General features: G+C 36.3%; 1 protein-coding gene across 1 annotated transcript; it reads left to right on the top strand.

Moving 5' to 3' along the window:
* The first annotated feature begins 1,017 nt into the window (after positions 1 to 1,017).
* LOC307149541 (neurotrypsin) lies at positions 1,018 to 23,634 on the top strand. Its single transcript, XM_079855895.1, has 14 exons — positions 1,018 to 1,359; positions 3,734 to 3,776; positions 9,958 to 10,200; positions 12,405 to 12,543; positions 12,642 to 12,820; positions 13,472 to 13,619; positions 16,147 to 16,325; positions 16,485 to 16,626; positions 16,838 to 17,052; positions 17,642 to 17,783; positions 17,865 to 18,143; positions 18,893 to 19,015; positions 19,149 to 19,429; positions 21,595 to 23,634. The coding sequence occupies exons 1-14, from the start codon at positions 1,279 to 1,281 to the stop codon at positions 21,912 to 21,914; spliced, it is 2,514 nt and encodes an 837-aa protein (XP_079712021.1). The 5' UTR covers positions 1,018 to 1,278; the 3' UTR covers positions 21,915 to 23,634.
* Positions 23,635 to 25,150: the final 1,516 nt, after the last annotated feature.

Genomic DNA, 25,150 nt, shown 5'->3' with positions numbered 1-25,150 from the left:
GTCACTGTACAAAGGCACAAAACAGATATTATTATAGGTTGGTATATTTACTGTAAATTTAAGTTAAATCTGTTGCTACCATATTTTTTACTGTAGCCTAAGTTTCTGGCAAGAGCTGCTGGGTTTTTACCGTAATTTTCATGGCTTTTATTTTATTTTATGAAATTCATATGAAATCGCTGCTTCATAAAATAGTTACATTTTCTCACGAGATCAGGTTAGTCCTATAACTGTCAAGAGATTTTTCTTTCTCATTAAAATGTCATTAAAACTTTGTCACAAGTAGACTGACAATCTTTTAAACTAAAGTCACGATGAGACAGAAGTAGCGACAGATCTTTTCTTCCATATTGTGACACAATATGGAAGAGTGACACAGAGTGTAACAGAGTATTGAAAAAGAAAAAGAAAGTAGGATGGGTACTTAGTACCCATACATCAGTAGTTGATTTCAAAATAAAAAAGAAATGCCTATGCACAGATGAGTGGTTCACAATAAGATCTATAACATCCATTTAGAAGGTTTATTTTCATTTCATGTGGATCTATAAAGGTTTTTTTTTTCTTTAAATGTTTTTTAATATTTGTTCACCAGTCAAAGCGATCAGCAACATTTTAAAATCCTTTTCTTGTAATTATACCGATGTTGCATGGTCAATTGGCATTAGCTATGGGGGAAAAAAACATTGGCTCAAGTTGTTTAGCATAATCTATCAATGTTGTTTATTTATTAAATCACAGTAAAGTAATTTAAATATTTTATATATTATTTAATTTATTTAATCTTTGTCTACCAAATAAAAGTCAGCAATAGGCCTATTGGCTTAAGCAGGCCTATTTAATGAGTTACAAGTCAAATTGCAAAAGATAGTCACCGTTGGATTACTAATTAAAGCCAAGTAGCCTACTAGTAATATAAAAATAAATGATGGTTAGTTTAAAAGAATAATTGTTAAAACGGCTTGCCATAGCCTCTCTGCACTGTGCTCCATAAATGTTTATGTCCTATAATCATTTGTAGTACTGAAGGCTGCAGGAGCGGCGTCTCTTCTTTCTTCACCTCAGTGAACGCAAACCTCAGTCAGACCTCAGCATGGGAGGGGTGTCAGTCGTGTCGTTGGACTTTTAGAAGTTTACACAATATTGTTTTGTTCTATCTGATCATTTTCAATGTTTCTTCTTCTGGAACATACATTTATAAACATTTTGAGGCGGGAAGGCGTCCCACTTTGCCTGTATGCCCGCGGAGAGCGATGATGGGACAGTTGTGCTGGATGTATGGTCAATGACAGGATGGATATCACTGGGATTCTCTCTATCGCTGTTGTATTTCGTTTCTCTGTCGGTGTCTACGGCGAGGTATGTAAACTCAGGTTGCTATGACTAATAAGTTCTTAGTCAGCTCACAAACAGTCAAACTGACTGTGATTTATTTATTTACGCGTTCCTTTGGTTTTAGTAGAGGAGTTCAGACGGCGACAAAAAGCTGTTTTTTAGGCTAGCCTAATAAATACGTGTACAGTAATGTTTTTTTTTTTTTTTTTTTTTTTTTACTAGTCTGTAAAATGAGATTGTACATTTTTCTTCTGTTAAATGAGTAGTTAGAATGGAAGTCGACACGCGAAAGATTAAAAATTTTGATCCTGCATGTTATTATGACTCTTTTTGACGTCGTCACTGTGACATTAACGTCGTGTATCACGTGAAAGTGTGTGGTGATTGTTACAAGGAATTATGCAGTCTTTGTTCGTTTTTTTGTGGCTGAGGTGTACTTTGCCCCGAATACATTTAATCTATTTAAAGTATCTAAATAATAATCACGAGATAATGAGAGCCGTGCATATGCATATTTACACGTCCCTTATGATGCCATATATTTCCATAATATGTTGCGTTATAAGTTTTTATTTTGTTTTAGTCCTATATTATTTTTTATTATCATTATGTCCCTACTTAATTTTAAAAAAACATGGTTGCACTCTTTTAATGTCCTTGTTACAGTTTAAGTAATGAACACCATGCACTTATAGGGTTAGGAATAGAGTTTGGTTTAGAGTTAGTTGCATGCAATTATGCATAATTTACTACTATTACTACAGTAAGTAGCCTACATGTAACAAATGTAACAAAATAAAATCAAACTGTAAAATAAAACATTAAACCAGACTAAGTGGGTTTGCTTGTTTCAGATGGTTTAAGATGATTTTCAGCTGGTCTGCTGTGGCCTGACAAGCTGAAAACTGTCCAAAACCCCACTAAAACCAGTCGACATACTTGAAAGCCACACTGTTAAGATGTCTCAGCAGGGAGATATGAATGAACAAAACATTCATGAAAATAATAAACAGAACATAATGACTTGGGAGAATATACTAAAGCCATACATATCCTGTGCAAGCTGAGCACATCAGACAACCAAAGCTTAACCCTTCTATTGTCTTTGGGTCATTTAGTTTTTGGTATTGGAGTCAGGCTTTGTGCCATTTTCAAGAACATCTAAACTAAAACATTTAGAGCAAATGTTTAGTTATATATAGTGTTTACTTTTTAATATTTTATATTAAGGCCTGGTTTCACAGACAGGGCTTTGACCAAGCCAGGATTAGGCCTTAGTTTAATTAGAACATTTAAATAGCTTTTGTAAACATGCCGTAGAAAAAAATACTGGTGTGCATCTTGAGACAAAACATTTTCTTAGGACAATAGGACAGTTAACGTATACTTGCTGTTATTTTTTGTCTTAGTTGTTCCTAAAGTCTGAAGGTTTGAGAAACTTGCATCTTAATTGTACTAACACCCTCTAGTACACTGCAAGCGTCCTGTCCCATTGTTTGCTTGCAGTTTAGTGAGGAATGAGGATGAGAGAAAAGTGTGATGCTCATTCCCTTCATCACACCCATCTCACACAGTAGCAGTCACATAATGGCTTGATCATGACAGTGTTCTTTGATCTCAGCTGAAGTTCTGCTAAAGCATAACTGCTCCACACCATTAACTCATGTCTTTGTGACATTTTCCTGTCGTAAAGCAACGGATACCTTTAATAGCCTTCCTCTAGGGAGAAAACCTCTGACTAAGGCTGGCAGCTTGTTTTTAGGATCAAAACAACACGTAACTCAAACAAAACAAATAAAATGGTATAATATAAGGCTGTATGTGTTTAAGTCGTAATTCATGTCCAGTTATTGTCTAGCCATTATTATTATTCACTTAATTTATTTGTCATGCCCTTACAAAAGTGTCATGCACATAAACAAAGTTTTTTATTGGCATCTATGGTTCCATGAAGAATCTTTAACATCCAAGGCACCTTTTCATTGCACAAAAGGTTCTTTTTAGTGGAAAAGTTCTTTAGATTATTAAAATGTTCTTCAATCTAAGAAAAAAAAAATGGTTCTTTTAAGAACTCTTCACTGAAAGGTTCTTTGAAGAACCAAAAAAATGGTTCTTCTATCTATGGCATCGCTGCAAACCCCCCTTTTGGAACCGTTATTTTTAAGAGTGTGGAACCGTGAAGGTATTAGATTGGGATACCATGATACTTTTGTATATATTAAACAAAATAAGAAATTCCAGATTGATATACCAAATGATTACCCAATAATTTCACATGGTAATTCTAAGAATATGGTAAAGAACATGTCCAAATAAACCTTGGCCTTGTTACTTTTTATTTTTTTACTTTTTTGTTAGTGAAAGCAGTAAACTGACTGTTGTTGTTTTGTCTTCATAGGCAACACAGAGCGCTGTGTACCTAAATACCCTGCAGAGCTCAGGTAGGCACTTACATGCATTTACAAGTCTATATTTTTCACTATTTCTTAAAGGTTAAATAAAGGTGCAAGCTGGAATCCTATTTTGTTTCTTTACGAGATTTGGCGATATACCAGCATCTCTTTTGTGAGAACATTTGCTTGGGAAATTAAATTATGCCACCTAATTCAGGCACACACTTATTGGTTGCAGCTGAAATGTCACTGTACTTTGTTCTCGTAAAGAGCATCTCTTTCAGTGCCAATAACCACATCCCTGCTTGGCACTGTATTTAATACAACATTAACCGATGCAAAAACACTCGACTGTCAAGAGATATATTTGTCTCTGTTTCCCTACGGCAGAGTTCAAGAAATACTCAACCACAACAATTGCTTCTCAGACAAGATTGCATGGAGAGAAACACAATATTCAATGTGCTTGTAATATGAGTAAAGCACAAACACTTACTGATGACAGTGAATGGATGAGAAGCAACTGTGGCATTGATGGGCTTTGAGGAGTCGCTAATTTGAGACTGAATGTCCCACTGTTTTTGCATATTACACGTGTCATATTCATATTCTGTGAACTTTATTGCTTTCCTTGCCTTCCAAGTCTGGACAGGTTTGTGCGCTGACATCCTTAGGGCAGGATGCTGAAATATACTCAACCTTCCCACAGAACCGTCAACCTACTCCCAGTTCATGCTGGGGCAGTGTGAGATTCCTCTATGATTGCCTCATATGTAGACTTATTTTACACAGGCCAGCAGCCTCTGCTGTTAAACCACTTATATTTAGTCTCTTGTGATACCACCAGGAGTCTCATTGGTGGTCTTTATCGTGCTCTATAACTGTAACACCATGATAAATATGAGTGGAACTCAACCCTGATGCTATTTCAGCAAATTGCTTTACTGTATGTATAGACCGACATACAGCGTGGAACATGAGCTCTCACGAGACGAGACGTGAGTGTGTGCAAGAAAAGATTTTAGACTGTTGAACTATTAACCTGCCAATGTGCACATACAGACCCTTTCCAAAAAAAAATTATATCATGGAAAAGTTTATTTATTTCCATAATTCCATTCAAAACGTTAAACTTCCATAGATTATAGATTCAGGGCCCACAACTTAAACGATTTCAAGTATTTAGTTGTTTATTTGTACATAATTTGGGCTTCCAGCTCATAAAACCCACGAAAACAGGATTTCAAAAAATTTGAATATTACATGAAATCACACAGTGATACCATGGTCATTGAACCAGGTTTTGGTTCTTTTGGCAGTGTGGGCAGGTGCAAATCCTGCTGGAAAATGAAGTCAGCATCTCCATAAAGCTTGTCTGCTGAAGGAAGCATGAAGTGCTCTGAAAATGTCCTGGTAGACGGCTGCGTTGAGTGGACCAACACCAGCCGATGACATGGCTCCCCAAACCAACACAGACTGTGGAAACTTCACACTGGAATTCAAGCATCTTGGATTGTGTGCCTCTCCATTCTTCCTCCAGACTCTGGGACCTTGGTTTCCAAATGAGATGCAAAATTTGCTCTCATCAGAAAAGAGGACTTTGGTCCACTGTGCTTTATTAAATCCAGAGTCAACGCAGCCGTCTACCAGGACATTTTCAGAGCACTTCATGCTTCCTTCATTTTCCAGCAGGATTTGCACCTGCCCACACTGCCAAAAGAACCAAAACCTGGTTCAATGACCATGGTATCACTGTGTAATTACTGTGTGATTTCATGTAATATTCTAATTTTTTGAAATCCTGTTTTCGTGGGTTTTATGAGCTGGAAGCCCAAATTATGTACAAATAAACAACTAAATACTTGAAATCATTTAAGTTGTGGGCCCTGAATCTAATCTATGGAAGTTTAATGTTTTGAATGGAATTATGGAAATAAATAAACTTTTCCATGATATTCAAATTTTTTGGAAAGGGTCTGTATTTATAATGTCGAAAATATTTTCAAATTGAAAACATCAACAATCAAATCTCTTTTCCATAGATCTTTTTTTTTTTTTGCTCATATACTATACTCACACAGTGTATGGTGTTTTATCATCGACTAGCTATGTAATGCACATATTTATGATACTGAAATTCACTATATATATCAGTACCAGTTATTGACTGATATTATATTTTTTTCATTTATTGCCTATATATCTGGTATATATATAATATAACATTATCAAATTAATGTATATATATATATATATATATATATATATATATACTGTATATATATATTTGATAATGGTCATATTATATTAAATTATATTTATTATATTGCATTATACATCAGCCATACCATGAAAATAATTATCAATATTTTATCTTTTTTTTTTTTTTTTTGTTCGGTGAGATGTCAGATAGCCATGTCACGCTCCTCTGTTGCCTCTGCCTAAATTGAGATAATCATAATGGATGGACTGGAAGTTTAAAAATGGCTCAGATTGGAAATCTAATACTGGTCCCTGATGAAACATGTTTTTCATAAGATATGGAATGATACTGTGTGAGTTTTTTTTTTCAGTACTTTGTTTACAGTTATTTTTGGAATAATGTAGATAGAAGAGGATGACGTAATAGAGTTTCATTGATGCTTTAGCTCTAATATGCTTATCTTGGCCATCAGTCTTTAAGTGCATTTGTCTCAGCTCAATAAGTCTAAAGTAACCTAACCTACATAAGAAGGGTTAGGCTATGTGTCCGCTGGTGTAGATTTGTTTATGCATACAGGTGTAAATACTTTTCTGGCGTTACATCTGCTAGCATTTTTGCCCATAATACTCAGAGTTTGAGATTGTCTCATCTCTCTCTCCCTAAGGGTTTAGCACCTGCTTCTAAAGAGAGACTAGGGCAAAATGTCCTCTGTATGATCCTGCACAACAGGCCCATAAATTCTCAGGAGGTTTTTTTTTTTTTTTTCTCAGAACTGATCGATTCTATGGAAGCTTGTTTCCGCCACAGAATAAAAAATAAAAAAGGTAATTGTGACTTTTTATCTCACAATTCCTCGCAATCTCGCAATTCGGACAATTTCAAAATTGTGAGATATAAAGTCGCAATTGCGAGTTCTAAAGTCAGAATTGTGTGATATAAAGTCGCAATTGTGTGTTATAAAGTCAGAATCGCGTGATATAAAGTTGCAATTGCGAGAAATAAACTCACAATTCTGACTTTTTTTCTCAGAATTGCATGTTTATATCTCGCTTTCTAACTTTATAACACACAATTGGGAGATATAAAGTCAGAATTGCATGATATAAAGTCGCAGTTGCATGTTATAAAGTCAGAATTGCAAGATATAAACAGAATTATAATATATAAGTCAGAATTATTTCTCGCAATTGTATTTATATCTCGCAATTCTCACTTTATAACACTCAATTGAGACTTTTATATCATGCAATTCAGACTTATATCTTCGGAGATGTAAACTTCGGAGATGTAAACCTCTAATTGCATTAAAGAGCGTCTCCTCCTTATTTCATTCTCTTTTATAAATGCACCCAATGAAGCGACTACTACTTTTTAAATATCGTTCTCTTGTGGTGGATGGATTTAACGTCTGTCTCTTGTCTGAAAATACGTCAAGACTCCAGTTAAGCGTGCATTTGGACAGTGGGCACAAAGCCCAGGACTTTCTCCCTTTCTAGTCACATTTCCAGAAAAGCATTAGAGAACAGACTGGCAGCGAATAGGAAACTGCTTAAGATTGTAACTAATAAGTTATGGACTGCTGTATTAAATGATAGTTTAAATGCTCACAAATTAATTTAACAACCCACACTAAAGCATGAAATTAAATAGTTGTTTCTGGCTGCCTGCTACACAGTAAATATTTTAGAGAATGCTCTCTCACATGAGACTTGTCTAGAATAGATCACATAATTTGGTCACAACAATGCTCCAAAGGCACAATATTTTTGTTTACTTTAAAGGGATAGTTCACCCAAAAATGAAAATGCTGTCCTCATTTACTCACCCTCATGTTGTTCCAAACCTGTATGACTTTCTTTCTTCTGCTGAACACAAAAGAAGATATTTTGAAGAAAGTCGGTAACCAAACGACTGATGGACCCCATTTACTTCCATAGTAGGAAAAAAAAAAATACTATGGAAGTCAATGAGGACCAGCAACTGTTTAATTACCAACCTTCTTTAAAATATCTTCTTTTGTGTTCAGCAGAAGAAAGGAAATCATACAGGTTTGGAACAACAATCATTTGGAAAAAGGAGTTTCCTGATTGTGACTAACTGATGCAAGCAAGCAAAAGTAAATTAGTTATTTGAGTAATTCCTTAATATTAATTTGTTTGAAAATATGTCGCACACACACACACACACACACACACACACACACACACACACACACACACACACACACACACACACACACACACACGCACACACACATTGTATAACACATCACTACAAGGCATGTAAGGTCTGAATCTGTGACTCATCATAGTGGGTCCTCACAGGTCTTGCTGTTCCAGCAGTGCAGTAAGCCATCATTAGTAGGTATTGATGGTACCCAGAGGAAGGACTGTAGGGGTTTTCACTCTAAAAAAAGTTACAATATCAGAAAGCAGTGTTGGGGAAGTTACTTTTAAAAAGTAGTGTTTGCTCGTTACTCGTTACTTTTTTAAAAAGTAATCCGTTACTTTAGTTAGTTACCCCGTTTGGAAAGTAACTTTTTACGTTACTCGTTACTTTTACGTTACTTTTATGTTGCTTGACTTTGGGCAGAACCCAATATCTGTTCCTAAATATGTAGACATAAAGTTATACAATGGAGGACATAACAGGTAATTATTTTGTGCTCTTTATTATAAAAAATAGTACCAATTTCGAAAGAAAAAAAGTCCTTCTCATTGGCGCTGCTGTGTGCGGCAACTTTTATTCTCAGCCGGCTCTGCATCATGGGGTAGAGTGCGACACTCCTCGATGAGCAGCTCGCCCGCGTCACTTCTCTCCGCTCCGCTCCCCCTATCCACTGAACTTTAAATTTCGGCAACAGCCAATAAAGCGCTCCTGCTCTCTAACACCGGTGGAATCGCGTCTTGATAGCATAGGACAAAATGATATAGAAGACATAAGCTTAGTTTTCAGACATACGACTCACTCTATCAAGGGAGTAGGAGAAAAAAAATATATTTTGAGAGAAAAAAATATATTTTGTTTAAAAGTACACATATTCAAGCTTTCTATATATTTCTCAGGTCTGTGAGACAAGTATAGCTTATCTGAGTTTCGGTGCATTTACAGTATGGAGACAAGCTCAGTTCACGCGCTGGTGCCGTCATGATTATTTTGCATGCTATATTTACTTATTAAATTCAGGCAATTAATTGGTTGGTAAAACATTGATTAAAATTAAGATAAAATTAATACAAAACGAAATTCGTTTTAAAGAAAGTCTTTCTACAAAAACAAACTTAATAAAGTGGTCTAAATCATGTCTGCCCACTCCATTTATCTCCCGATATATTGCACAAAATTATGATCTTACTCATGCTTTTCACTTTTCATATAATCAACATAGATTAAATTAATTATTTATTTATTTTATTTAAACATAAATATGAAACATTGATTAAAATTAAGATACAATTAATACAAAACGAAATTCACTTTAAATACAGGTTTTCTACAAAAACAAACTTAATAAAGTGGTCAAAATCATGTCTCCACACAAAATTTTTATTTAATTTAATTTAAACATAAATATGAAACTAATTTGTTTTCTTCAGTTCTCAACAGTTCTCTTCTCTCAAGCGCGCAGCTGAGGCAGTGTCGCTGTCAAATATATCCATGGGAAAAGTAACGTTGCGCCGAATTGAAAAAGGAACTACGTTTCGTTACCAAATTTTTAGTAGTAACGCGTTACACTACTTTTTACCCGAAAAAGTAGTTACGTTACTGTAACGCGTTACTTTGTAACGCGTTACACACAACACTGTCAGAAAGCTAATAAGACCACCGTAGGTTTGCAACACTGCTGCTTTGACATAACACAAGGTCCTATCATTTTAGGTCATGCACATTTTTTTCATGCCAAGAATTTTAAAATGAGTTGAGCTTTATTTGCCACTGCATTAAAATATTATTTTATGCTCCATCAAGGGCATTGTTCAAGTTTGAATGCTGAATTTAACTTTAAATTGTGCATGTTTCCCATAGGACCTCTGTCCTGCTCTGAGGGCTTCACTGAGCTGGGTTATTACAATGGATCTGTGTCTCAGACAGACTCTGGCTCTTCCTGTCTAAAATGGACTGACTTTCCAGACTACATGCTACAGTACCCTGATCGTGGGCTGGGCGACCACAACCACTGTAGAAATCCTGACCGTGCATCCAACCCCTGGTGCTTTTTCAGACAGAAGTCTGGAGCAATCGGATGGGCCTACTGCGACTGCCACCAGGGTGAGCATTCCTTGTTTTTTTTTTAAACAAAAGCTTTATTGTTATTTTAATATCTTTTTGTACCTTGAGTTTTGAGGAAGAGTAAGGGACCATTCGAGATGCAGGTCAGTGGAACATGCTCTTGAGGTGCGTTTTTAAAAGTTGAACTTCATTTAACTTGAGCACTGTGTTTTCAGAAGAGTGCAGCAGTCAAACATGTCAATCCAGCGCATGTTTAGATAGAAAAACAATGGAAAAGCAGAGCAGTGGAATGCAAAAAAACTTTTTGTGTGGACAGACTAAGTGTAAAAGTGACAAAAGCCATTTACAAAACAACCAACACATGTGCAAAACTATTTCTGATCTGAAGCTTGAAAATGATAAGTGTTACTATGCAAAAATGTTTCATCAGGTTGTTTCTTCAAAATGTTGAGCAGGCTGGTTATCGTTACAGATATTATATCAGTTTGGCATGACTCTCCCATGGATCATTTTAGACATCAGATATATACTGTGACCAGCTAAGTTATAATTAGGTAAATTATGCACTGAATATGGTCTAGACATATTAATTGTACCCACAGACTGGTAAATCTGACAAACGTGTGAGCTAATTCTGATTCATCTTTATTATTCTCAAATGAATTTCTGTTATGATCAACACATGCTTTTCTGGAGATGCATGTATGTATGTATGTATAGGTTTATTTACATGTTTAATTTACAGTTTTATTTATTTTAGGTAATTGCATAGAGGCAGTACAAAAGCATAAACAAAATGCATTGTACATAGAGATTGAAGCACAAGCTAATTTGTATCTAAGTTTCCTTTTTGAGTCCTTTACATACAAATGGGTTATTGGAATACACTCATTCCATATTAAATCAGTTGTCATTATAATTTAAATAGCTGCAGTACATACATACAGTAAATAAGAGAAACAACTAGAATATTCAAAATTGCAGAAAATAAAATAACATTTGGGGCTGTAGCGCATGGTTGCAGATGGCTCTAGTCTTGCTACATTTGACATTGAAAAGCACTTACTGTACCGTGATGCTTGTGTTTATTAAGTGAATGTGTCCTGGTGAGTATTTGTGTCCTAGCTGTCATATTAGCGTAGGTGTTGTTGTACAGGAATCGAGTGACGTTTATTATGGCAGTCACAGCACGCAGCCACAGTCAAGGATTCTCTCTGTCCTCTCTTTTTAATATACTCTATTCGTCTTCCCCGTCTATGCATTTATTGTCTAATAATCAATCAGACTCACGTCCCTCATGTGTATTTGTTACTCTGTATTACTCCCATTCTGAAAGTGTCTGTTCGCTCTCTGGATCTCTTTGTGCTGGTCTGTCATCATCACCTGCCTGTGTCTGTGGTTCAGTCCCAAGCTGGTGTTGAAATCTTATCTGCCTTATCTCTGGGAGCTGTGATTATCTCTGTCTGCCTCTCTCCTCCTTTTCTTTTCAATGTAATAACATTAGACACGGTTACAGACTCAGACAATTAGTGCGTATTTAAATTAATGTCTGTGAGCATGCCGTGTGGCAGCAAGATGATAATTTGCAAGACACAGTGTCTCTAATGTGATCATTCTGTACTAATTATAGAGAGTTGATTCACAGAGTCTGTAGATGTAAATGGGTGATAGTGAGGTAAGCTGTGCCACTTTTACTTAAGTTGTCCTCTAGTCAAGGAGAAAGAAGACGGAGGTAAAAGGTAATTATATTTCAGGATGTCTGCTCTCCACAGAATAGAAAGAAGACAGTATCTGCAACAGTAAGGAAATGGAGAATTGAATTTCTCAAAACATAAAAGCATTTGATAAGCATATATATATATATATATATAGTAACCGGTGCGTATCATATTATCAACAGTATGAAGTGCATTACATATTACATTACGTCAGGGTTTCCCAAACTGGGTTTAATGAAAAGCTATTAAGTAATTAAATCATAAAAATGTAGGATTAAAATAAATCAATCAAAATAAAACACTTACTAAGAAAGATTAAATATTTTATTTGTTTACCTGCATGCCATGTGATGTGACCATTAACCGACATCAGAGAAACAAGAACTTAATTGTATTGCTTATTATTAATATTATTATTATTATTGACCTAACTATATATATGCTGTAGACATTCAAGGGAAAGTTAAATGTTTTGTTATATATCAAAATCTCTGAATGTGTTAGATTCTGCACCTCTTCCTCCAGGTGAGGCTCGGTTGGTGGGGGCTTCGTCTAATAAAAGTGGTCGTCTTGAGGTTTACCTGAATGGCCGATGGGGAGCAGTGTGTGACATTCACCTGACTGATCGAGATGCCAGTGTGATCTGTAGACAACTGAGGCTCGGGTATAAGCTGCAAACTCTATTCGTTATTAACTAGAGGTTCTGAACTGATTAACGCTCAGTATATGCCCTCATTTAATTACCTGCTAATTCCCCAACAGTGAAATCGGCACTGCGCTTCGGCACTCTTACTTTGGACCTGGATCTGGTCTCTTCCACTTTGAACGTCTTGGCTGCCATGGCAATGAAGATTCTCTGCTGAAGTGCCGGAGCCGGAAATATGTCTCCGGCGACTGTAACCATGGCAATGAGGCCGGAGTGGTGTGTGCTGTCCCAGAGGGTAAGTTCGTATATACATTCAATTTTGATCCATTTAATGCATGAAAAAAAGTATTCATTTTCTTTCACTTTAATTTACTTTAACTTTTGAAAGGTATATAAAGTTAGGAAACATTATCTTTGTCACATGCTGGCAATTAAATTAGTCAGATTCACAGTTCATGAAGCAATTGGCTGAGCTTCCTGTTTCTGCTGATCATACTCCTGTAAGATGTATTTTCAACAGGGGTTTAGCAAGGCCTTCTGTGGAGCTAAATGAAGACAGAATTCATGACAGACAGAAGCAGAGTCATAAACCGTGTGCCTGTTGTAATGGGACAGTTTGCTAGAACAAGGTCAGGTATATTTAGGGAGAGCTGTGAATTATTCACACAGAAACATTAGGAAGGAGAAAGCAATCTGAGATCTCTGAGGCTTTGCCAAGGGTTCTTATACGTCCCCATCATTTACCACGCACACATACATGCTACTAAGCATTATGCCATATGTGGGAGACATATATCTTGTAAAAGTATCTCTACTGATGCATATAGCATCATAGTTTTAAGCTTCTGCTCTCAAAATAGCGTGAAATGTTTCACTGATTATTTTGTCCTAATCATTCTCTGCTGCAGTAAATGAATTATCGGAATAAATGAAATGTTTTGCTTAGGTAACGGTGCCCCCCTGAGGCTCGTGGGAGGCCTTGAGGATTTTGAGGGGCGTGTGGAGGTGTACCATAACGGGAGATGGGGTACTATCTGTGATGACCAGTGGGATGATATTGATGCTGAAGTGGTTTGCAGACAGTTGGGGTTGGGGTAAGAAATATGTCATCATATGTATCCTTTTTGATGCCAAGGACCCCCAAATATGACTTCATGAATTTTTTTTTAAGAAAGACAACTTAAATATAATACTTCCAATTAAATAATTTTTCTATATATTAAAATAAAATATAATGTTATCTGGAAAATATTTATTTTCTATTAAGTTGACAGATTGGATTTTATTTCATACCTTTCAGGCTGAGGCTGTAGATAAAAAGGGAAAATACATTTGTTAAATTAAATATCTTAAGTTAGCACGTTAACTTTGACAGCCCTAAAAAATACATTTAGTAAAAAAAAATATATATATTTTTTCCATGATCTGCCTTGTGGCTTTCCTTTTGAAAAAACAAGAACCTTATCTTATAAGTGTGAGCATGAGGATATATTGCAAGTTCTTCTAATGTTGCTTGAAATCTTTTGTAAGTAAGGACATCATCAGGATGTTTCTGAGCTCTTTTCTGTTTAGAAATATTTATAAATGTTTTGCTTTGAGCTGAGAGACACTGATGATGTCATGCACAAATCTGAGTGCTGCTTAAAAGGACAGTCCTTTTTACGAGCACTAGCACAGTGAGTGAACTTTATTAATATAGATGAATGGAAGGAGTGGATGAATGATTGATGGGGTGCAGGGATTCACTCCATGAATCTGCAGTGGGATCGAAAGCAACCGATTTTACCCTTCACCATCCATCTAACATTTTTTTCTGTTCTGAACAATACCATAGACACACACGCACACACAGACTCAAATACTTTGCTGTGTTCACTTTCTACTACACTTCTCACTATCTTCTTATTGTACATTATATACATCAATAATGATTATCTTGAATGCCTTTGCACTGTAAGTATCATTACAAAGTTATGTAACTGAACTATTTTGGCACCTCTGTATCTGTCTTCCCCCTAGTTATAATCATAAATGTATACTATTTTTCAAAAGTTTGAAAGAAGTCTCTTTTGCTCACCAAGGCTGCATTTATTTGATCAAAAATACAACAATTGTGTCATACAATTGTAATAGTATTACACTTTAAAGGGATAGTTCACTTTGAAATTAAATTTTGGTATGTTTTAGCTTACCTCAAGGGCATCCAAGATGTAGGTGTCTTTGTTTCCGCAGTAGTTTCAATTTTGATATTTTTAGGTCAAACCGTTCTTGTCTGTCAGTCAGATAATGCAGGTCTATGGTCACTGTCTCAAAGAGCATGCACAGAGAAGTCCAAATTAAACAATTCCCCATCGTAAGTACACATTGATGGCCTAAGACACCAAACGAGCGGTTTGTGTGAAAAAACTAACAGTATTTATATCGTTTTTACCTTTTGTACACAGCCACGTCCAAGTGATCTGAGGGTGCGCGCGCTTCCTGGTGTGTGACGTGTTTGCGCGTTCTGGCTTAGTCTGCGCAAGCGCCGGAAAGTGTACAAAAGGTAAAAACGATATAAATACTGTTCGTTTTCTCACAGAAACTGCTCGTTTCGTGTCTTAGGCCATCAATGTGTACTTACGATGGGGAATTGTTTAATTTGGACTTCTCTGTGCATGCTCTTTGAGACCGTGACCACAGACCTGCATTATAGGACTGACAGACAAGAACAGTTTGACCTAAAAATATCAAAATTGAAACTACTGCGGAAACAAAGACACCTACATCTTGGATGCCCTTGAGGTAAGCTAAAACATACCAAAATTTTATTTCAAAGTGAACTATCCCTTTAAGTAACTATTATTGTATTGTATTGTTTAATTTATTCTTGGCTGGCAAAGCTGAATTTTGAGCATCGATTAAGGCCCGTTCACACAAAGGACAAGAACTATAACGATAATAAATATAAAGTTTTAAGAATCATTCTAAATGTAAAATAATAGCAGAGCCCACGCCACAACTTTAACAATACCGGCACTGAGAAACAAGATCGTTGGACTCACTTTCACAACGATTTTTTCAAGCTGATGAACAATAATATTATAAAAATATTATGACAGCCAATCAGAATCCATCACGCTTTAAATAGCTTGAGCATTTAAAGCGTCAGACAATAAAAGTGCAGCATGTGCATAATAACCAGAACAAGGTTTTGCATTGGTGGGGATTCTAATATAATTATCGTTATAGTTATCTTTATAGTTATTGTTCTTTGTGTGAATGGGGGAACTTGGTGGTTACTCCAGTTTTCAGTGTCACATGATCATTCAAAAATCATTCTGATTTGGTACCCAATTTCCTATTATTTATGTTGGAAACAGCTTTGCTGCTCAATGTTCTTGTGGAAACCATGATACATTGTTTCAGGATTCTTTGATGAATAGAAAGTTCAAACAACATTTTGAAATACTTTTATTTTGTAAAATTGAAATGTCTTTACTGTCATTTTTGATTGATTTAATGCATCCTTTATGAATAAAAGTATTCATTTAAAAAAAGTAATGACCCCAAACTTTTGAAAAGGAATGTGTTTCTTGACTGTTTCGGCATAGGAAAGAATCACAGGCATTTGTTTATTTTTAGTGGTGTACCAAAGGCGTGGACATGGGCACACTTTGGGCAGGGCACAGGGCCTATTGTACTGGATGGCGTGCACTGCACAGGAAATGAACTTTCTCTTGAGGAATGTCCTCATGCGCCCTGGGGCCGGCACAACTGTGACCACATGGAGGACGCTGGAGTGTCTTGTAACCCATTTACAGGTGAAGATGACATGAACTGTGTTAGACAACAACACTGCCCGTATGATAAAACATTGAAAGTACTATAAGGACCAAAAGTCCTGCCCCTTTTACTTTTATCACCATTTCATCTGTCTGTAAGTGCATAGATTAAACATATCCATGCTAATGCTGCTGTAGATGGAGTGTTGCGTCTAGTAGGAGCTGATAGCCCATGGGAAGGACGCCTTGAGGTTTATTACGGTGGAGAATGGGGCACCGTATGTGATGACAACTGGACTGGACGTCACGCCCAGGTGGTATGTCGACAGCTGGGTTATCGGTAAGCTGATTGATAACATATTCCTAATGTAAATGTATGTAAGCATATGATGTGCTACTTTGAAGTAACTAAAAGCAGCACATTTTTGCATTTTTAGATGTTTTCAAGTTTGATTTGAGATCTTTTGGTGGAAACCAGGAATGTATGACTGTATAAGTGTTCTCATTTAGCCGTCTGAGCTGTTGCTGCAATACCGCTATTTGTCCAACAGAGGGCGTGCTGAGGTGGCTCCAGATGGGATGTATGGGGAGGGTACAGGGTTGATCTTGCTGGATGAGGTGAAATGTGAAGGGGGCGAGAGCTCTCTGCTGGACTGTGCTCATGGTCAGTGGGGGCAGCATGACTGCTCCCACAGTGAAGATGTGGGCATACGCTGTGAAAGAGAAGGACATAACAATGAAATTCCTGAAGTGGCTCCTGCCGCAGGTGCGTAAACTCCATGTAAACACTTTTATTAGCTTTATCATCATCAAGAGTAACACAAAATCCTAACCAGATGTTACACAAGAAGAAACATTTTACACTTTTAAGAGCCCTCCAAAACATATTGGATACTAGGAAACATCATCTTTTATAATATGGCATGTTTGCATATTTATATATGCTTATAAAAAACATTGTATCGTGAAGAACATGGTTAGAACATGGAGTAAAAAATATTGAAATCATCATAAAGTGATTTGTTGCTCTGACATCAAATCTTCGTTAACATAATGTGATTTTAAAAGAATTATATAAAAAAAAGATATTTTCTGTCATTTCAGGCACCATATTGACACCATATTGTAGGGCTGTATAACAAGAGTGCCCGTAAAAACATTCTTAGCCAATGAAATGCCTTTGTACCCCACGTGGGGGATATGATTTCACATAACATCATCCTTTAAAAAAGAGAATGGATTTACATTGTAACTAACTAATTATATATTAATTTTATTCTCATATATTCAGCGCATGTTCAAGTCTATAGAGGCCCATCTTTTCTGTGCTGTTTCTATCTATGCTGTGGTTCCAGGTCCCCTGGTGAGGCTGGTGGATGGTGAGAGCCGTAAAGAGGGCCGCGTCGAGGTGTTTATTAATGGCCAGTGGGGCAGCGTGTGTGATGACGGTTGGAATGACATCAATGCTGGAGTGGTCTGCAGACAGCTAGGATTCATGTAAGCATGTTTCATGTGATCAAAGATCATCTCAAAATCTTCAGACACTTATTTGTTCCTTTTTCCCCTTTTCAATATCAGTGGGGTCTCGAAGGCCCGCTCCATGGCTTATTTTGGCGAGGGCCAGGGACCCATCCATCTGGATAACGTGAAGTGCGTTGGAACAGAGGCTTCGTTGGGTGAGTGTTCAGCTGTAGGCCCGGACGCCCATGATTGCAGGAACAGTGAGGACGCAGGGGTCATCTGTGATTACTCCACTGAACCTGTAAAGTACAGCGGCATGAGCAAGCAGGAATGTGGTTTGAGACCCAACACACAGAGGCGTAGGAGAAGGATCATTGGAGGAGACAAGTCTCTACGGTAATGGACGTCAGGGTTCATATTATTAGCTAACATTGTAACATCTGCATTGTTTTTATGAATCTCTATATTTATTGTTTATTGGCCAGCTGCCGTTGTTATTGTCTTATATGCGCTGTGGACACTAGAGAACATCATATAATGTTTGTATATTTACAGTTACATGAAAGTGACTACACGTTTACTGTATAAGAATCAAATAATAATTAAAAGGGACATTAAAGACATTTATAATGTTACAAAAGATTTTTGTCAAATAAATGCTGTTCTTTTGAACTTTCTATTCATCAAAGAATCCTGAACAAAATTATCACAGTTTCCACAAAAATATTAAGCAGCAGTGTTTTCAACATTGACAATATAAACAAATCAGCATGTTAAAATGATTTCTGAAGGATCATGTGACACTGAAGACTGGAGTAATGATGCTGATAATTCAGCTTTGCCAAAATATAAATCAGTTATTTTAAAGTAGTATTTCACAATGTTACTATTTTACTTAATTTTTTATCAATATATATATATATATATATATATATATATATATATATATATATATAAAACTTTAAAAACAATGATTAAGATGTGTACAATTGTAAGTTCAAGGTCACTGAAAATGTTTTGTTTTGGTGATTACACCACATTCAATTTTAATTTTAATTAACATTTTTATAAATGGTGTCAAAGTGTTAACCAGAAAGAGTACATTTCTTGGCACGTGTGTTTTAAACTGTGTAACTGTCATGTAGTGGGGACTGGCCGTGGCAAGTATCTTTGTGGCTGAGGTCTCAATCGAAAGGCACACATCCACTTTGTGGGGCGACTCTCATCAATTCCTGTTGGGTCATTACTGCAGCTCATTGCTTCAAGAGGTGAGAGAGAGACTCTACTGACATCTAGTGGCTCTCCATAGAATGATAACCACTTTATGCTGTAACAATTGATGCCATTCATGACATCTTGGCAATAAATAAACATGCTGTACATGAACATCTCTTTTTTCAGGTTTGGTTCTGACCCCTCCCGTTACGTGCTGCGGCTCGGCGACTACCACACAGAGGAGAGGGACGACTTTGAGCGCACTCTCTCTCCTGAGCGCATCGTGATCCACAGGAAGTATAACAGCCAGGGCTGGGAGTATGATATTGCCTTACTGAAGCTGAAGGGTACAGATGGGAACTGTGTGGCCTTTAACCCGCACACTAATGCAGTTTGCCTTCCGGCTCACAGCAACAAGAGGGGCAAGAGGCCCATTGCCTGTGTTATTACCGGCTGGGGAATTACAGGTACTGCAAACTTAAACATATTCAAAGTGATTTGAACACACTGATGATGATGATTAATTGTTTCCTTTAGAAAGACCTATTCTAATAATGCTGAGTAAAAAACAATATAAATATGAATTATTTATAAACAGTATTAAATAGAATAAGGAAAATTAAGATAAAAAAGTATTTTTGCAAACAAATATCTACATATGTAAATATTATAATATGACAATTAAAATACAGTAACATTCAAAAGTTTGGGGTTGGTAAGATTTTTTGTATGACATATGCCCACCAAGACTGCATTTTTTATATAAAATATACAGTAAAACAGTCATATTGTCAAATATAAACAACAGTTTTTTATTTTAAATATTTTGTAATTTTATAATATATATTTATATATGTATTAAATATAAAACATGTAATTGAATTTGAAATGAAATCGTAAATAAATTTTCAGCAGCCATTGCTCCAATTTTCAGTGTCAGTGTCACATGATCCTTCGGAAATCATTCTAACATACTGATTTGCTGCTCAGCAAATATTTATAATTATTATCAATGTTGAAAACAGTTAAAAACTGCTTAATATTTTTGTTGGAATCCGTGATACATTTTTTTCCTGAATTCTTTGCTGAATAGAAAGCTCAAAAGAACAGTCTTTCAAAAGGAAAATCTGTTGTAACATTATTTCTATCATGACAACTCTCAGAAGATTTTTAGCATGGTAATGGATATGACAATGTTAATGTATTTGGTCTTGGCGGAATAAATCTGCTACGCTGCTGCTGTTGCTGAATTGCTGCTGTTGATTATTGCTGTTGTTGTAGATTATTGCTGCTGCAAAGTACAGGAACTTGCTACTGCCAATATATAAACGACACGCTGCTGTGAGTATTTAAGACAGACGGCTGCTGCACTGATAGCATATATCAATTACCCATAGCAGATCTATACAGGTGGAGCTGGGGAAGGTGGAGGGTTTTAGACGAACTTTAAATGCCATTTGCTTATTGGATGCAGATGCAACATAAACCAATCAGCTTGTGCCAAGTAGTTAACGCTGTAAATATCATCAGCTTGCGTTAAAGGGATAGTTCACTTTGAAATTAAATTTTGGTATGTTTTAGCTTACCTCAAGGGCATCCAAGATGTCGGTGTCTTTTTTTCCACAGTAGTTTCAATTTTGATATTTTTAGGTCAAACCGTTCTTGTCTGACAGTCATATCATGCAGGTCTGTGGTCATGCCCTCAAAGAGCATGCACAGAGTCCAAATTAAAACAATTCCCCATTGTCCAAATTAAACAATTCCCCATCGTAAGTACACATTGATGGCCTAAGACACGAAACGAGCGGTTTGTGTGAGAAAACGAACAGTATTTATGTCGTTTTTACCTCTTATAACACAGCCACGTCCAAATGATCTGAGGGCGCGGGCGCTTCCTGCTGTGTGATGTGTACGCAGACTGGTGCATAGATATATATACACTAGATGTTGCATTAAAGACATTCATTCCAATGAACTGCCGTAGCCAAGGCGACATCTAGTGTATATATATATCTATGCACCAGTCTGCGCACACGTCACACACCAGGATGCGCTCGCGCCCTCAGATCACTTGGACGTGGCTGTGTTATAAGAGGTAAAAACAATATAAATACTGTTCGTTTTCTCACACAAACCGCTCGTTTCGTGTCTTAGGCCATCAATGTGCACTTACGATGGGGAATTGTTTAATTTGGACGATGGGGAATTGTTTTAATTTGGACTCTGTGCATGCTCTTTGAGCATAGACCTGCATTATAGGACTGTCAGACAAGAACGGTTTGACCTAAAAATATCAAAATTGAAACTACTGCGGAAAAAAAGACACCTACATCTTGGATGCCCTTGAGGTAAGCTAAAACATACCAAAATTTAATTTCAAAGTGAACTATCCCTTTAAAGACCCATCAGCCTGCGCCATCTAGAGTTTCATGACAGAACTAGGCATAAATGTATTTACTGTCACTTTAATGCGTCTTTGCTAAATAAAAGAATGTAAAAGTAGTAAATCTTACTGACCCCAAACCTTTGAATGGTACTGTATATTTGTATATTATATCATTTATTTACATACATTGAAATGTTTGTTTTTTTAAAGGTTTAGAGATGCTCATTTTTTCTCTTCTTATATTAGACTCCGAGTATTCCCGAACACTCCTGCAAGCCTGGGTTCCATTACTGCCCTCTTTGAAGTGTAAAAAACGCTACGGCAGTCGCTTCACCAGCCGCATGTTGTGCGCCGGGAGCTTGTCGAACCATCGGCGTGTGGACAGTTGTCAGGGTGACAGTGGGGGTCCCCTGGTGTGCCAGGGCGAGGGTGGGCACTGGATGCTCACAGGAATCATCTCCTGGGGTCATGGTTGTGGCGACCCCACCTATCCTGGTGTATACACACGGGTCGGCCGGTTCCTTAAGTGGATTGAGAAAGTCACCCTCAGCCCTGCCAAAGCGTGATGTTACAGTGTTGACATTAAAGCCACTTAATGCATTGTATAAATATATATTATGTATGAAGGGATCACCAGCTGGCCATTAGGTTTAATGCAGGTTTGATTCCGTTTTTTGTGTTGCACATTTTACCACTTGTACCATGCCATTTCAGTTCCATTTCTGTACACGTGAAACGTTCAGAACGTAAAGCCACAAATGTATGTTTTTGAGGGACAGCTGCATTAAGTGAGTGGAGTTTTCCAGGACTGAAAGGTCTTTGACAGATAAGCCTTTGTAAATATGTCATTTTGCACTAATCTGCATGCCAACAAAGTGGATTATCTGTGGGAGATCTGTGTTCTGGTCTGGCTTTATGGATTCTTAAATCAGTTCACATATTGCACTTAAACATATTTTGTTGAGCTGAAGTTCATTAAGGTAAGGAGCGGCATGCATATATGTAAAAATGTATCAACATTCCACTTGTATGTTGGTTATTTGTACTCTTGTTGAAGGTATGTAGGGTACGACTATCGGTATTGAGCTTACAATTTAGAGTTTTTTCAGGTGGGATGCAAAAAAACAGTGTCAGTTTATTTATACATATAACATTTTCCTAAAGCCCCTACCGAAGAGATGTAATAATATCAGTGAAATGAAGCGTTGGACTGTTAATCGGCTTGAGAAGCTTTTGAATTTGTACAAAACAGGTGCTGTAAATACTATGATGTGGGTGGAAAACTATATTTCAATGCTTTTGTGAGTGAACGCAAAGCTTCTCGGGGGAACGCAATACTTTTGCAAAAGAACCCAAAAGTGTTGTAAATGTATTGAAATATAATTATTCCTCTTATCTCATTTTTTTTCACCACCATGTCTCCTTAGGGGCTTTGTAGTATGTTGTAGGTTAAAATTACAATACAAAAGACTAATATTCAGGGCAACTGTATTTTTTTTTTCCATATTTATTTCACATATGGTCAGAATCTGCTGCTGAAAAGTAAATGATGTCATCTGTTATCATTTTCTGTCTGTCATTATATTACATGGAAGTTGTGTTAAAGGGGCTTTAGTGATGTTGTTACATTTGCTTCCTGCAGTGTTCAGGTTTTTGTATTTATTTAACAAGGTATAGGCGTACAAATTCATTGTTTCTCAAGAATTGCTGAAATGGCAAAGCATACTTAAGTACAATTCCAAGTCCATTCTGTTCAAATTATTTAGATGTTTTGTTTCTTGATACTTTATGAACAGAATGTTTTTCATCAATACCAAACAGAAACTTTGATGTAATTATGTAAAAATGTATAGATGGTTATGCCAAATTTAGCCTAGTTTAAACCAGTTTAGCAAAACTGTGAATAGTCAAATGATTAGACACCAAATGTACCAAACATAACATGGAAACAATGGGTTAAACAGATTTAAATGCATGTCCTTCTCTGCACTTTATTTTCTTGTTCTGAGAATGATGATGGGAAAGCAAAAACAAACAAATCAAAATGCATAGTGTAATGTTAAGGCATCATGATATTAATCATTTATCTTAAATTGTGTGTGTATTAAATGCTTAAAATTTAACAAAAAATAAACATATGAAAGGGTTTTGAATATGTATTATTATTGTTAATGGTGAAATTAACTCTTTCACACCCTAATTATGTTGCAAGTACACAACAATATGATCATGCTTTATATCTGCTAGAAATGATAATGGATGAAATAAATGAGTCATTAAAATATTTATTATCAAAGTCTATTTCAATAAACATTGATTCTGCAACATCCAAATAAATATAGGTATATAAATGTGTTGTAGATTAACATTTACATTTACATTTAATGTTTAAGATTAAGTTGTTTTATCAATTAAAGTAAGTAGAAAAAAATGACTAAATAAGTAACAAAAACAAAACAAAATATTCCAAAGAACAAACAGTTTTCCAGCATATAAATGGTTTCAAGAACAGAAATATACAGTTGGCAACCTTTATTAATAATAGTCTGAAGATAATCTGACTTTAATTTAAAAAAATCTAATATTACTTCCAGCAGAAATATTGAGACCCAATGTCCATTACTTTAGACATCAAATAATAAAATCCTTTGTAATACAGGTAAATGCCCATTTTGATAGTATGACATCTTAATAATGTCACCTAATTTTAAAACAGTCAAACAATTACTTATTTCAAGATAAATAGAATCAGATTGTTTTTGTCTGTTACATCCTGCCATGCTTTATTCATTTTAAATAGCCTAAGCATCCTAATTTTTGTATTAAAAAAATTATAACAATAAAAAACATCAGTGGATTTATAGCATATTGTAAACTGTAATCATATTATCCTGCAATTTGGGTGGCACCAAATTCCAAAAAGCAGATGCTGGAATGGATACTGGCTCTGAAAATGATAAAAATCCACTATTTGTGTGATACAAACACAGCAACATGAATTGTTGCATTGCTAAAAGAAGCTCTATCCAAGTCACTATCAAGCATTCGTTCACTGTTATTGAGGTATTTGATTTTGAATGTAAGCTCATGTCCTAAATCACACAGTCCAAGACTGACACAATCGGACCATGACAATCTGTTGCACAATATTCATTTGTTGATACTGAAGTATTAAGGTAAACCAAACAGTCGAAATGCATTATAAATGATTTATGATTTACTAAACTTAGATACTAACGAACAAATAACTGCCATATAATTTATTATGCAATGCTAAATTCTGTAATGAGAGACTAGTGTTTGTCTGGCTTTAATGTGGAGCGGAAGTGCGGATCAGCTGATGCTGGAGAGCCATCTTCATCTTCCCGAGCCGAGCAGAGGAGAGGGGGACAGGACAGAAAGAACAGGGGGATCTCGACTCCAAATTGTCAGCTTTTAAAGGCATTTTGGATCCAGAGAGCGCTGGCTGCTTTGAAACGGAGGACTAGAAAAGAACCGGCCGGTGGCACATGTAGACAAGCGGATGACAAGCGTTTACACACAAAGGAGAAGACATATGAGGCAGCTAGAAGTGGCATAAAGACAAATGTGTTTTCCACAGATGGACGTCTGTCCCGGTCGAGGGGTCAAATCAGAATTTTAGTCGTCTGAAATTTTTTTTTTAAACCCACGTTGAGGCAAAATGCTGAGATAAAAGCACTGGCCGGTCGTTTGTTTTGGGTAATCAGTGGATCGACAAGACTCGGATTAGGGACCAAGGCTTTTGTGCCAAAACATTAAAACAGTGTTATTCCGTCTGATT

The sequence above is a fragment of the Squalius cephalus genome, assembly GCF_949319135.1.
Source record: "Squalius cephalus genome assembly, chromosome: 21".
NCBI classification, from domain to species: domain Eukaryota; kingdom Metazoa; phylum Chordata; class Actinopteri; order Cypriniformes; family Leuciscidae; genus Squalius; species Squalius cephalus.
The sequence above is the reverse complement of the archived record's forward strand: the minus strand, read 5'-3'. Positions and strand labels throughout refer to the sequence as shown.